Raw genomic sequence first — 13,885 nt, forward strand, 5'->3', positions numbered from 1 at the left:
CTTTCAGGTTTTCTGTTGCTCATCCGAAGTGATCAGGTCTCAAGTTGAGCAGCAACAGTTGGATTCACTCGGTGTTGGCTGGTGGTGGGTCTCAGTTTTAGGCCGTTACAGAAGTAGCTCCCTCCTTGAACACAGCTGCAGGCCTTGCTATGACTGGATGGGTGTATTACCCAATTTGTATTAGCAAATACGTACCATCACACAAGGGTGTAATCTCCACTGGGGATGTGGGGGCACATGTGCCCCCCACGTTAAGGTTTCAGTTTGATTTAGTCACTAATATTTCTCTAAACAGAATCTTCAAACTGTCCAGGTGACAAATCCAGAAGAAAGAAGAAAGGAAATGATAAAAATGTTGATATGTTGATCTAGGTCTCTTTCTTTTAATCATACTTTACAAGTAGTGAACTATGTATAGACTTTTTTGCCCCTGCTTTTGCCTCTCAGGCTCACATACTTTTGAAGGCTGCTGCTCCATCTTGTGATTGGTAGAGGTTGTACCTGCAGCCTGAAAGGCACAAGTCAGGGCTGTAAAACTAGTGAAAATTGCTCTGCAAGCTTTTCTGGTACAAAAAAAAAAAAAAGATTGTATCTTATCACACATGAAAAGCATGACTTGAAAAGCATAAGGGTGGACTGAATGAAACCAAAATCTTATCTAACCAACGTCCTGTGATTTGCACACCCACAGTCCTCTCCAGCGAGTGTGCAGTCAGATCGAAATCCATCTGGCAAAATCTACAAGCGTGTTCAAAAGCAGGAGGGGACAGGAAAGTATGGATTGAGCTTTAAACATAAATAATGGGAGCTAGCATGGCTAGCAGGCTAACAACAGCAGTCCACAATGTTTTAAATCATACAGCATTTTATCAAACATATTAATCCCTGTTACTGTCTTTGCATTCACAACAATCAGTATTGTCTGTAGTCTTGGATTCATTTGAAATCATGACACAAGGTTATGAACAGTCAGTATTTCCTGAATGAGAGGTTAGTCCCACCCCTGTCTCTTGTTCCAGTATTACGTTTTAATGGCTGAATGAAGATTATTGGACATTAGAAGTCAGCTGATAGCAAAACAGCTGGTGAATGAGCCACTCATGATGAAGCATGACTGAAGCAGCTGATACCAAGCTGGACTTCTCTGACCCATAGAAGATAAGTGCATCCTGTACAACAACAGTTCAGACCTCCGCTGCAATCAGACCCCTGATTCTATCGCCTGCTGAGACCACACCACAGCTAAAGGATTGGATATTGGACTTAAATTTGTCAGGACAGAAACTGTTGCTACTGCTAATTGTTTGCTAACATTTTACATCCCACGACTATGTAAGCTGCTGGAAGGGTGGTGGCTGTTTCTCTGTCAGCTAGTTTTTAGATAGAGACCAAAATCAATCAATACAGTTTTGATGAGTCTGTATATCTGTATATACAGAAGTTTAATACGAGAAAATGAACTTAGTGCACTTGCAGGAGTGCTCTCAAACCTGTTGTTGTTGGTCGTTCATCATCTCAGATAGGCCTGGTTCACCAACAGCCAACTGGCCTATGTAACAGTTTAATGGGGGGATGTGTATTGTGGCCAATCACCCCACAGCTCTCTTGACAAGCTTTTGGAAGAAATCCAAGGTGCATAAATTTGCACTGAATGAAGTGCTGCTGCTGTGCGCTGTACAACACTGCCACAGGTGGTCGGAGGCTGTACTGCAACAACATGGAACAATATTGATTGTCAGTGATCATCAGCACTTTTTTAAGAAAACAGAAAGCTAACAATGTAGTCACACATAAAAAGACTTCTAAAAAGACAAACTTGAGAGATAAAAAATGTTTTGTGACTACTGTTTTTGTAGAAGCTTAAAAGACATCTGTTTTCAAAAAAGAGCTTTGTCATAGTTCCTGAAGCCTGAGTATGGTCAGAAGCTGCAGCAGGGAGTTAAAGGTACAGTACTAAGGGGGGAATTGCAAACAACAGTGTGACAGAAGGGCTGGGTTAAAAAGCAGTGACCCCACACTTATCGATGCCATGTGAAGGGTTCATGTCCTCCTCACATGCTGGTTGTCCCCCTGCGGTCTGCTGAGCCGACACAGGTGACCACCTTCCCTCAGGTGGAGGTGGCTGCCGACTGCCTGTAGGGGCTGCACATCGGCCAGCTCAGGTGGCCTGGAAACCCCCATCTGCCCCCTGCAACACACACTGAAGGCAACAGTTTTATTTTTGGAGCGGCAACGGGCACTGTGGCTCGCTCCCTAAGGCTGTAGTTCACTTCAGGATGAGACGGCCCTGTGGCACTCTGAGCCGGGATTAACAAGCAGAGAGCAGTTTGTCCCGACAGCCGCTCGCCGAAGGTAAACCAGTCAAACTCAGTGTCTGTTGATTGACAAGCTGGTGGTACTGCAGTGTGTTCCGGACCCGTTAGCCAGGTGCTAACTTGCAAAGGGTGCATAGGATTTGATACTGGCACGTGCACGATCTGAAATCTTAAACGCATGATGCATATCAAACAATATATCCATGAGAGGAAGGGCTTGCAATGCACTGTTTACCATGTTGTCTGCTTCGGCACAATTTTGTGCCATGGCAGGTAAATGTAAGCATGAGTCAGCCATTATAAAAACCTGCACACCAGCACATTAAATTATACTTTTATTCCTTTTTTGGCCTTTTTATCCACTTATGGTTTTAAATTGTAGATAAATAAAGTGTCTCTATTCCCCCTTTCTTACACTTACACTGTTTGTTTTGCAGCCTGTCCAGCAAAACACAAGCAAAACCTGTTTCCACTGCAGGTAAGTGTTGCTCCGATTCGTAATGTAACAACCTGATGATTGATGAAAAGCTGGCCCTCGATTTTGTTTAATTGAATTCCTCAAAGGTGGATAGATTGAGGTCATGGCACAGTTTTATCGCAAGGCTAATCTTATACTTGCCTCTTTTGAGCTGCACCAGTGGAAGCCTCCCAGATATCCAACCCCAGAGCCTTAAAAGGGGGACATCTCATGTGTCAGCTGGCCTTCTTGTCACTGTGACTCCAGGAGTCACTTTGACAACAGGGATTCACTTTAAACATTTGCTCTACACAAGATAAACATCTCAGGGTGTTTCAATTCACAGCGACCACACTTCACAGGAGTTATTTCTATGCTGGAGCTTTTATAATCTTGTCAGTCAGAGATTGTCAAACTTTCAGTAAACACCCAGTTAGGTTTGATTATCCTGCTGACCAAACCGGCGTGAATATGTCATAAATAAAAATTCAAGAGAATCATCGCTCCGAAACACGAGGCTAAGCTGACGGTCAGAGCAGCTCTGAGAGGATTTGGGCCTCGGATTGATTTCCAGCAGACTGAGGCTGTTTGTGTGAGAGTGGGACAGCAGGCAGCAGGTGCTCGGTGTCAGGATGTTTGCTCTTATTTCCCTCAGTGTAAAATTAGACTGTGGCCCTTTTCTAGCGTCACCCAAAGATACTCCAATATTCAGACTGAAAGAGAACAATCCAGCCCATGTTGACACTCAAGACAACCAAGTAAATGTACTCTATATTATATAGTTAATACAACCAACTGACTCTCATAAAATTTGAGTATTAATTATCTTTTTTATGTAAGTTTTCATACAATATGTGCATCAAAGTTCAACTCCCTCTGTAGCTCTGATGCATCTCTGTCTCATATGATCCCGGATGCACAGGGATGTCTGTTACATGTTACGTTTATTGTCAGTTAATTATGCCTCTGACCTTTGACCTCCTTCTTATTGTTTGCTTGTAATGTCAATTACCAAGGAATTTGAACCCCATTTACTGCTGCTCATGTTTTAAGTTTCTTTGGTTATGAACACCAGCTAAATGCAAACACCCATCTTCCATGCATGACCCTTGCCACCCTCCTGTATCATCTTCCTTTGGATTTACTTTTATTTCGTGCAGAGGTCATTTTTAAATTTGACAGTCTCCTTGAGTGACTATTTTCATAAGTAGTTTGTCATCATTTCAAAGTAGCCTTGCCATAAGCCATAAGGCTACATGCCTTTCTATTTCCACCAGTGACGCTTCTTGTAGCCATGCAACATCTTAAGGACCCAATTAAGAGTTTCAAAACCTGCTAATGAGCCCGTTGTCATGCGAGCTCATAGTTCTCTAAAGTCAGCTGCAGACTTGTCTCAGGGCCATTAGCATGGGTTAAATCAGTGCAGTTGGCAAGCAGCTGAATAAACTATACAGAGAACACAGTGGATGGAAGCAGAGACACACACTTTCTGAGAGCTAAATATTGAGGAATCAAACACCAGGAACGATTTTAATTGATTTTATTTCATCTTATTCAAAGATATGCTACTGCTGAAGAACCATGAGATATTATTCACAAGATAAAATGAAATACCTGTCCAGTTTAAACAGAGAAAAGACTCCCTACCTTTTTACCTTTTGTAATATGGTAACAGACTGTTGAAGGAAATTTATCATTACAACAGGATTTAAGAGCATTTCCAATCTAAGGCTTGAGTGATAGTGGCTAAAATCTGTGCAGTATTAAAGTTTTTTTCTTTCACAATCCAAAATTCTTCAAAGTCCAAGACGTCTTTTACAAATCCTCATAGAACTGTCCAGCTGTAAAGAAAAAAAAAAGATTATCAGCATTTCATGAGACATTTTGTTGGATCTTGGCTCAGATTCTTTGGAAAACTCTGACTCATTATTAGATTGACAATAAATTATGTTAGAAATATTTTTTATTTGTTATAAATCATATTTGTTATCAAGCAAATACGATGAAAACAATGTTTACATGACTGGCTCTTCTGAAGAACAATTTGATTGCTGATTGCTTTCCTGTTATTATATAAATATATGTTTTGCGTATGATAGACTGACAATTCTCATCTGTCTTGCAGGAATCTGAAATGCTGATGGAAGTCAGCTACACTAACGGGCTGGAGCCTGACCTTTCCCAGCAATATCCTCCGCCCTTGCTGCCAAAACCAGGCAAAGACAATGCGAGGCTTCAGAAACTCAAGAAGAAGAGAGCCAAGAAAAAAGGCAGTCTGTCTCAGACGCCCATCCCCTTTCGCTCCTGTTTGTCACCTGTCAACGAAGCAAGCACAGACCTCGAGCACAGTGACCAGTCCAGCCCACCAAAGACACCAGATTCAGTCTACATTGCAGACTCCTCAGTGTCCAGTTTCCCCTTTGGCTCCCTTTATGATCACTGTGCACCTGCATTCCCTCATCCTCAGAGCAACCCCTATGGTCAAACTGGCAGCTTGCCCCCTCAGTCCTACACAGCTCAGAAAAGGACTTCTGAAGAGCTGGTGGCTCCACTGTATGAGTGCTCCTCGTTTTTATTTGATGAGGTGACTCCTTTGATGATGCGACCTTTGGCTTCACCACCCCTATCACCACCTGAGCAGGTCCCAGCACCACCTCCTCCTTCTGGTGTCAATTTAAACATGACACCAAATTCCCATGGGTCAGTCACAACAGTCCCTTCAGTTGCTGTGTCGCTGTCCAGCCCTAAAATATCAACTCACAGCCTGACCCTATTCCCATTGACCCCCAACTGTGGCCCAGGCCCAGCACCTTCTCAAGTTGCAGACCTACCTCCTGTTCCAGTGCTGCTATCACTTTCAAACACCCAGACACAACGTTTTATTCCCAGCCAGGGGGAGACAAACACCGCTTCAAAGGACAGCCCTCAGAACCAGACATCGTCTTGGACTGCCAGACCTACCAGTAATGGCAACTTTGTACCAAGCCAGATGTCGCCTGAAATAACGGCCTCAAAAATATCACTTGTTGAAGCAGTGAAAGAGACAAGACCTGCCCAACAAACCAGGATTTATACATCAAAGGCAACATTTTATGAAATCTCTAAACCTCCCTCCATCCAGGACCTTACAGTAACAAACGCTACTTACCAGGGAGAATCATTATCTGCTGTACATGGGGACAAAACAGTTGTGTCAGCAGTGAAAACTGATCAGAAACTGTCTGTATCCAGGACCCAAAGTGGAAGACCTAAGACCCCCTCTTGTAAACCAGCTCAAGTATCCACACCTATATTTGAAATATCCAAACCTAATCCGCTTTTATTTGCTGCAAGTCCAGCTTTCAACTGCTCCCAAGATTCGCAAGCTCCCGCTATTCCTAACGAGACTCTACGACACAAATCAGCAATTCAAACTAGTGGTACAAGTAAACCTCCTGTTGCCACAGAAGAACTGAAGCAAACTGATGTTAATCACATGACTTCCATCAAACAAGCCAGCAATAACAAAGAGATAGAGATTCAACAAACTCAAAGAAGTACAGTCAGTCTCAGCGTTGCCAATACAGGGCTGTACCACAGAGAGAATTTAGCATCAAGTATCAGTGCACCTGAATCTGCTGTGGTCAAACCAACACTGATAGAAGCAATCACCCCAAAATTAAAATCATATGAAGTTGCAGAAAGTGAAGCTTCACCTTTGCCAAAGGTTCCATCATTTCTCTCTGTACCAAAGACTTCAGATCTAAACCCTACACCAGTGATTTCAGTGCAAGCACCAATTAGTCCAAGTCCCATGTCGCCCACTAATCGACCTCCTGTGTTTGAGGCACGCAAGTCCTTGTCGTCACTATTGGAGACTCAAATGTCATTAGCGACCTCAAAGCCCAAATCACGATCAACATATTACGGACTTACTCCAGCTGAGTATGTTGCCTATGGCGGGATTAGGACTATCGCATCTCATCACAGTCCTGTACCCTGCAGGGTTAATGAAACCTCATCAAACAAAGCACAGTCAGAAGTAGCTGTTGATGAATCACACATCTCAAAGTATGATGCAACACAACAACTCAATGGGCATCAAGACCTTTCCGCTTCAGTGGAGGTTTCTGCTGCTCAGAGTTTACAACCTCTGTCATCTCCAAAGGATTCAGAGCATCCACCTGAACGGACGGTCACATGTAGCAAAGATGTGTTTGAGGAAAGTCACTCTGAAGCTCACAGTACTGGAATACAATCACTTAAACCGTCTAGCATGGACACAATAAAACCTGAGTTCCATCTTGGCTTGGCACAGAAAACAATGCAACAATCCACAAGTGATGTATCCACACCAAAAGCCTTATACTCTGAGGCTTCAATACCAATACCTAAAGCAGGTGAGGTACACACACAACTATTTTCTATAGAGGCAGCACTAAATAAAACGCAATGCCTGACTGATAGCAGTGGTCTGTTGAGTTCCTTCTTGCCTTTACTGAAAGTAGATTCAATGGCAGAAAAACAGCATAGTGCAAAAGGGATAAATGCGATAGGGAATGGTGACAATCTTGACAAAACACCTACAAAAGGAGAATTCAAGGTCACAAATGCAAAACAACAGTCAGGACTAATAGAGGTAGTGCCGGTCCAATCTTACCAAACTGCTGGTGAAGTCAGTCCATCAACAGTTAATGGTTTCAATGTTCAACTCACTGCAAAGCCTGACCAAAAAAACCCGGTTGTTCAATCCCTTGCTACAAAGTTAGAGCCCAAATTCCCAGGAAGTCCCATCATAAATGATGCCTTCATTTTAGAAATAAAACAAACATCCAAACTGGTTTCAGAAACACCACTGTCCAGTAAGGTGGTTACTGAAACCATCTTACCTCATCAAAGGGAAAAGGTTAACCAGCAAAGCAAAAAAAGCAGCGAGGTTATTCTACCCAATAAGACAAATGTAGGGAACATTTTGCCATCTATAGCTGCTAATACAGAACATATTCTTGACAAAACAAGCACTGAGCCCCAATTATCAAATATAGTCTCTAAACCAGTTGTTGTTACCACAGAATCTACGCTGCCACATGAGCCTGTCACAGCTTCTGTATGTTCTGCACAGTCCAGTATCTGCACAGTATCTGCAGCAAAGCAAAGCACCAAATTCATACAACAGCTCAGTGCAGAAACTCAAATTTACAGTCATAGTCAAACAGCAGAAATAAAGAGAAATTTTCCTGAAGCAGGTCGCTCTTTGAAATCGTCTAAAGAACCAACTGTACCAAACCAATCTGCTGTAAATACTACACTACTGGGTAAACCTACCACAGAAATCAAACTTCCAGGCCTATCCATCATTGCAACCAAATCACCCAATATGTCAGACATTAAATTCCCTTTAGAGACCGGCTCATCAAATGTGCCAATAAAAGAGCCCCAAAAGCCAACCAAAGTTACTGAGAATATACTTGTAAGCACACCGAGTAGCATAGGACCCAGTGGCCGAGATAAAGTTGTTCAAGGACTACATTTCTACAAAAACTCTAGCAGAACTACAACAGAGATTACACAAGCCACTGAAACCACCCTTAATATCCCTTTTAAAGATGCAATACTGTCTAGCCAAGCAAATATAGAAGCCAAACATCCAGCTTATATTAACAGTAACACTAACAGAGTCAGCAGCTCAACAGTAAACACAGAAGGGTATCCACAACTCACCAATCAAAGAATCAGTTTACTGACTGGGAAAATGCAAGCAGAGCATCTTCCCACTACAACTATTAGAGCAGAAAACATTCAAACAAAACTAGCTTCTAATCTTTCAAAAGGAAATGTGGCACTGACTGTACCTAGAAGTGAAGCCAAACTAACCAACACTGCACCATGCTCAGGATTAATAACTGTCAACAAGTCTTCCACAGACACAGTCTCACCTGGACAACCAGCAGGTGTAGAGGCTGTCCAACACAGCAGATCTACTGCAGAACAGTCAAACAAATCAAGTTTGGGCAGCAATACTCACAGTATTCCTGCTACTGAAATCAATGTCAAGAACAGGCTTCACACAGAAAGTATTCTGCCAATGATGACAGATCCAGCAGTGAGCAGTAAACCAACATTTAATACTGTGCAGGTCAGCAAACCGACCGTGCCGTCTAGCCCTACCATGAGGCATGTCCCACCAAAAAGCCCTCAGATGAGAACAGGGAGAGCTGAGAGTCGATCTGAAACAAAACTACCCATTGATGCAAAATCTGTTTCTGGCTCTGTTGCCCAACCAAGAGTCTACTCAAACTCGCAAGCAGATAGTGAACACATTGTCAACCGTGTAAAAAGATCATCTGAGACATCTGCATCTCAAATTACAACTAAAACAAATGTAAAAGAACAATCCCCTTTCATCCAGCCAATTATTGACAATAAATTTTTAGCAAGTCCAAAGACAAAAATTAAACACTCTGTAACATCCAGTACTGAGACAACAACTTCCATTTCCACTGGTTATATCACAGCTAACATATTTAATACCAGTGTAGAACAGCAAACCATTACAATGCCAGGTCATATGATGCTGTCTGAAGATAATGTTCAATCCTCTGCAAATTTAGTGACCTCACAGACTGGAGTGAAACAGTTTCAGCAATATGTTACTGAAACAAAGAAATCTATAGAAACTAACACTCATACTCAAATCCCCTTACAACCTGCTTTAAGTAACTACGCTGCTACAAATATTCAGCCTCTTAGTGAAGCCAACAGAGATTTTAAAACCCCATTAAGTCCCCGTACAGTAGCTAAACCTTGGGTTGCAACCAGAGCTTCCCCTCTACCCGAGCCAAGAGTGTGTAGAACCCCTACACGGACCTATACTCCAACCTTACCACAGTGCCCTCAAACTCCTATCTCTATAAATCATACTACAGAAACAAAACACTCATCAGTCGTTATGAAAGACCAGATTAACCTTCCCATCAAACCTATTCAAAATAATACACCCACTACTGCTGTTCAGCCTTCTGCTAAGTCATTCACAGACAATATCTCAAAATTCGACATAAAATCACCCACGACTAAGGACTCTTCAGGCCCTGAGGTAAAAATACATTCCCAAACACAACAGGTAAAAACAAACATAGAATCAAATTCCAATAAGGAAGGAAAACTCTCCCCACTGAAAATCGAAGCTAGTCCTATCCCTTTGACCGGTAATACCAGTAAACCTTCTCTAAAAGCAAAACTTCACACTAAGCAGATAGAATCAAGACCTTCCTCTGCCACTGTAGAAACGAAACCCTCAGTTGTAAAAAGAGATTTCTCAAGGTCTCCCTCCGATTTGGTCCAGATTAGCTCAAACATCAGTAATGCTCAGCCTGCGACAGAGCTACCAGTACAGAACAGTTCCCCTGCAGAGCCAGCAACAGATACTGTCATGAAACCACCCATAGTTAAAGCTGCTGTGATTGACTCTGCCACTCCTGCCTCTCTGCCTCAGGCCTCAGTCTCAGTCAAAGCTCCATCCCCAAACAGAGGAATGTCACCGCCATCTCAACAAAAAACTGGACTGAAGGACAAGGACGTTCTGAAGACCAAAACTACACCTGTACCGACGGAAGCCCCAGCAGCCGAACCCTCCACGAAGTCAGCGACATCAACTGCATCTTCAACTTCTGACAAGAAGATCGTTACTGCAAAGACACCCCCTTCATCCGCTGAGCCGAAGGCAGCCCAGAAGCTGAAGGGTCTTAAGGGTAAGCTCAGTGGGTGGACACGGCTCAAGAAACACATGGTTGTTGAGCCGGAGGAACCTACGTTTCCAGAGCCAGAGGCTAAATCTCAGGTTGATGCCAGTGGCAGCAATGAGAAAACAGATCAAGGTGGTAGTGAAGAGTCGTCAACAGACCAATGTGCCAATCAGGACGTCGTGGCGAAGGACAAAGAAGGTCCCAAGGCGTTGAAGATGTGGGACGCCCTCCTCTTTCAGATGTTCTCCACCAAAGAGAGAATAATGCAGCATATCAACACCACCAAGAAAGATTCAGACAAGAAAAAGGCCTCCAAAGACAGTCAAGCAGAAGTTCCCTCTTTTGTCAATCGCCTGCCAATTTTACTCTACAGTCCACGTTTTGATGCCAGGAAGCTTAAAGAGGCAGCAGAGAAGCCGCTCACAAAAATAGCAGCAGTGTTTGAAAGGGGTTTGATAAAACGCAAAACTCAGGAGGATGAACGCAAAGACTTCAACAGAACAGCCAGAGGATTCAATCCAAAATAAAGTTCAAATATGTAATTTGAAATGATGCAAAAGTATGTTCAGTATTGATAAAAGATTTCTCTGTTGTGTAATTCATCAACAGATAAAAAGATGCAATGATCTCAGCTAGGAGAGTGAGCCTCATAGGAAAGGAATCATCTGAAGACAATTTGGAAGAAAATAGATAATAAATGTAAAACCATTTGTGCAATAGAATAGCTGAAGTTACTTTTATAAGTTTGGGCTACAGTGAGGAGGTAGATTATTCTAAAGGGAAAAAAAAGATTAAAAGCATTATTGATTACTGCTCACCATCTACTTGACCCAATTGGTCTTTGAATTTTTACTTTTAAATCAAAGAAATTTCACTAAAACAAAATTCATCCCAATGTAAAATAATGGTATATTTCTGATGTTCTCATCATTTGTGTTTATTGAGGATGTAGTTAGTGTATAAGTACCTGTGATAGCTTTTAGAGGTCAACAATATTACTACAGCTGTGATACACGGGTGGCGTCTTTGCACTTTTAATAAAAAAATAAAACAAAGATGAAAAGTTAAGGCAAAGAAAGCAAGGAACACTCTGCAACTGTACTTGGTTAGATTTTTCTTTTTTCATTTGATGATGGCCTAGATTGGATGTAGTGTTGAATGCATGAACTGTAGATACTTTGATAGGTAAAAGATTGTTTCATTTGTCATGTTCTACCTTTTTCTATTTTTCTAAACAAAGTGAGGCTTTTAGTGTACACCGCTGGTAGGCAGTTTTTAATCTCTGTAATAAATAGGGCTTTTACATTCCTGGACAACAGGGCAGATGGGTTTTGAATGATGGAGTACAGATGAATGAAGGGTAAAGGTCTACTCAGAAAAGATTTAGGTTTCTGCAAGTCAGGTATGGATGGCAATGTGGTGGGATATATCTGGGCTTTGGATCAGGGCAGGAAACTACAACCACACATGCTGGTACATTGTGAGGTTGGGCAACATGGTAACTAAAACCTCTTATGATGACAGAACATATGATGGTACAGAGTCTGGTATCCGATTTATAGGTGCTTAGATATTTTAGTTTCTAGTGTCTTGAGGGTTGGAAAAGTTGGGTGTGTTTGTTGGTTGGTCTGCCACTTTGGCCTTGACTGAAATATTTCAACAAATGTTTGACAGATGGCCAAGAAATTTTGTATAAACATTCATCATCCCCAGAGGATGAATCCTATTGATCGTCTGACTTTTCCTGTAGCACCACCATGAGATTGATATCTTTGGTTCAGAATGAAATATTTAAACGATTATTGGCTGGTTTGCCATGAAGTTTGCTACAGATATTGAAGGTGGACGATTAATTCTAATGATTTTGGCGATCCTTAGTATCTGGCTGTAGACTCTAAAGTTTTGTTGTTCCCAATTGACTATATTGTAAGAGGAAGTCAGACTGCACTCAGACTGTGCTTTAACTGACATTACAATTGCTTTTTGGTGTAAATTTTAACCATCATTGCCCAGCCCTAATACATCCAACAATCAAATTGTTGTTTCACCATATCACTGGTGTTTTGTGAAAACTCAACTCAAACCTCAAGCTCTTCTCCCAGCTGGAGAAAGTCGCTGGGAATAAAATGGGAAAAATTGTGGTATTTTCAGGTATATGAGAGTATGTGAAAGTATGTATGTGTGAAACTGTTTTCCTAAGATCCAGAAAGTTTGAGATTAATCGTTTTCATCCAACTGCGATGACATGATAATATTTCCAGTCAGTGTAACAGATAAACTTAGTGACAAGCATCGTTCTGGTGGTGGACTGTATTTTCCTGTTTTGTGAGGGATCGTCCAGGCCATGAACAACATTACTGAGTTAGGACTGTAATAAGGATGTGGAAGTGAATACCAATGATGATTAGAGGCCTGCTGTAGGAGGACAGACTGAAGGAAATTAAGTGACAGTTTGAGGAAGAGGGCAGATGTTACACGTGGTATGTGATATTTTAACAGTTTTGGAGGATATTGCTGCTGTAGTAGCATGTTGTTGTAGAGGTGATTTTGACCCTTTTTGTCTCTAGACTGGATTTTAAAATTGTTTTCCACAGGATGACCATCATGATGTGGAATTTCTTTTACTTGAGGGGCATCTTTACCCCTATAAGCTAACTACGGCCCCATTTATTACACTGATGCTTAAACTTAATATATTTTTGTTAATGTGTGATTCTCAAAAATGCATAAAGTTGAATGTGAAATTGTGGTCTTGTATTTCTTTTTTTTTTCTTTTTTTTTATCACAATGCTTCAGCTGGCATGGAAAATATCCTAAAAGCAAGTTCCAACAGAAGTAGTTACAGCTGTAGTTGAAAGGTTTAAAAGACTAAAGCCAACAGCGTTAGTCTGTATGTAAATATTTAAAATTAGCTCACAAATGTATACTTTCATTTCTTAAAAAGGCTAATTAATTTCTTAATACAGCTGGGCACTGTTGTTATTCAAACGGGAGTAAATAGTGACTTTGTTGGGGACTATTTTCAGTGGCAAATTAATCCACATTTGGTGCTATTTTACATTAATTTTAAAAGAACTTTCACCGGCTTTGCACATTTATAAATTCAGAATTTAACCAACATTGGAGCCACTAATTCTATGTGTTAAGATAATATTCACAACAGCCAGAAAACATTCCTTTCATCTTTCATTGTTTTGCTACAGAATTAAGGTTGAGGAACTTCCTTACCTGACGGACAGTTCACGTCTTCAGTGTCAACAGAAACCTTCTCATACTTGCCGTGACCAGTCACGACAAATTTATACCTTTTACCAGGGGAACTCTCCTGAAATACAGTTGATAAAACAGTGTTAATGGAAATGTTTACAGACACTTATGCTGTGACTTCA

General features: G+C 41.5%; 2 protein-coding genes across 3 annotated transcripts in view; one reads left to right on the forward strand and one right to left on the reverse strand.

The window, feature by feature from the left end:
- The first annotated feature begins 1,979 nt into the window (after window positions 1-1,979).
- On the forward strand, window positions 1,980-13,240 carry LOC111655499 (uncharacterized). 2 transcript variants are annotated; one of them, XM_023406937.2, is made up of 4 exons: window positions 1,980-2,352; window positions 2,753-2,793; window positions 4,898-7,151; window positions 10,247-10,520. In XM_023406937.2, exons 3-4 carry the CDS (start codon window positions 4,907-4,909, stop codon window positions 10,423-10,425), a joined length of 2,424 nt encoding a protein of 807 aa, XP_023262705.1. In that variant the 5' UTR covers window positions 1,980-2,352; window positions 2,753-2,793; window positions 4,898-4,906; the 3' UTR covers window positions 10,426-10,520. The 2 variants fall into 2 exon arrangements, with proteins under 2 accessions (XP_023262705.1, XP_023262704.1); XM_023406936.2 differs by having other exon boundaries at window positions 1,983-2,352; window positions 4,898-13,240.
- LOC111655501 (uncharacterized) overlaps window positions 4,296-13,885 on the reverse strand; it is a 29,076-nt gene continuing 19,486 nt past the window's right edge. Inside the window, exons 14-15 of the mRNA XM_023406938.2 lie at window positions 13,725-13,821; window positions 4,296-4,613 (exon numbers count right to left, since the gene is read on the reverse strand). Of these exons, the coding sequence (XP_023262706.1) occupies window positions 4,588-4,613; window positions 13,725-13,821 (123 nt within the window). The 3' untranslated portion in view covers window positions 4,296-4,587. The remainder of the gene's footprint in view (window positions 4,614-13,724; window positions 13,822-13,885) is intronic.

Source organism: Seriola lalandi, unplaced genomic scaffold (genome assembly GCF_002814215.2).
Source record: "Seriola lalandi dorsalis isolate HSWRI2012SDOR001 ecotype SW California unplaced genomic scaffold, Sedor1 jcf7180002054320, whole genome shotgun sequence".
NCBI lineage: Eukaryota > Metazoa > Chordata > Actinopteri > Carangiformes > Carangidae > Seriola > Seriola lalandi.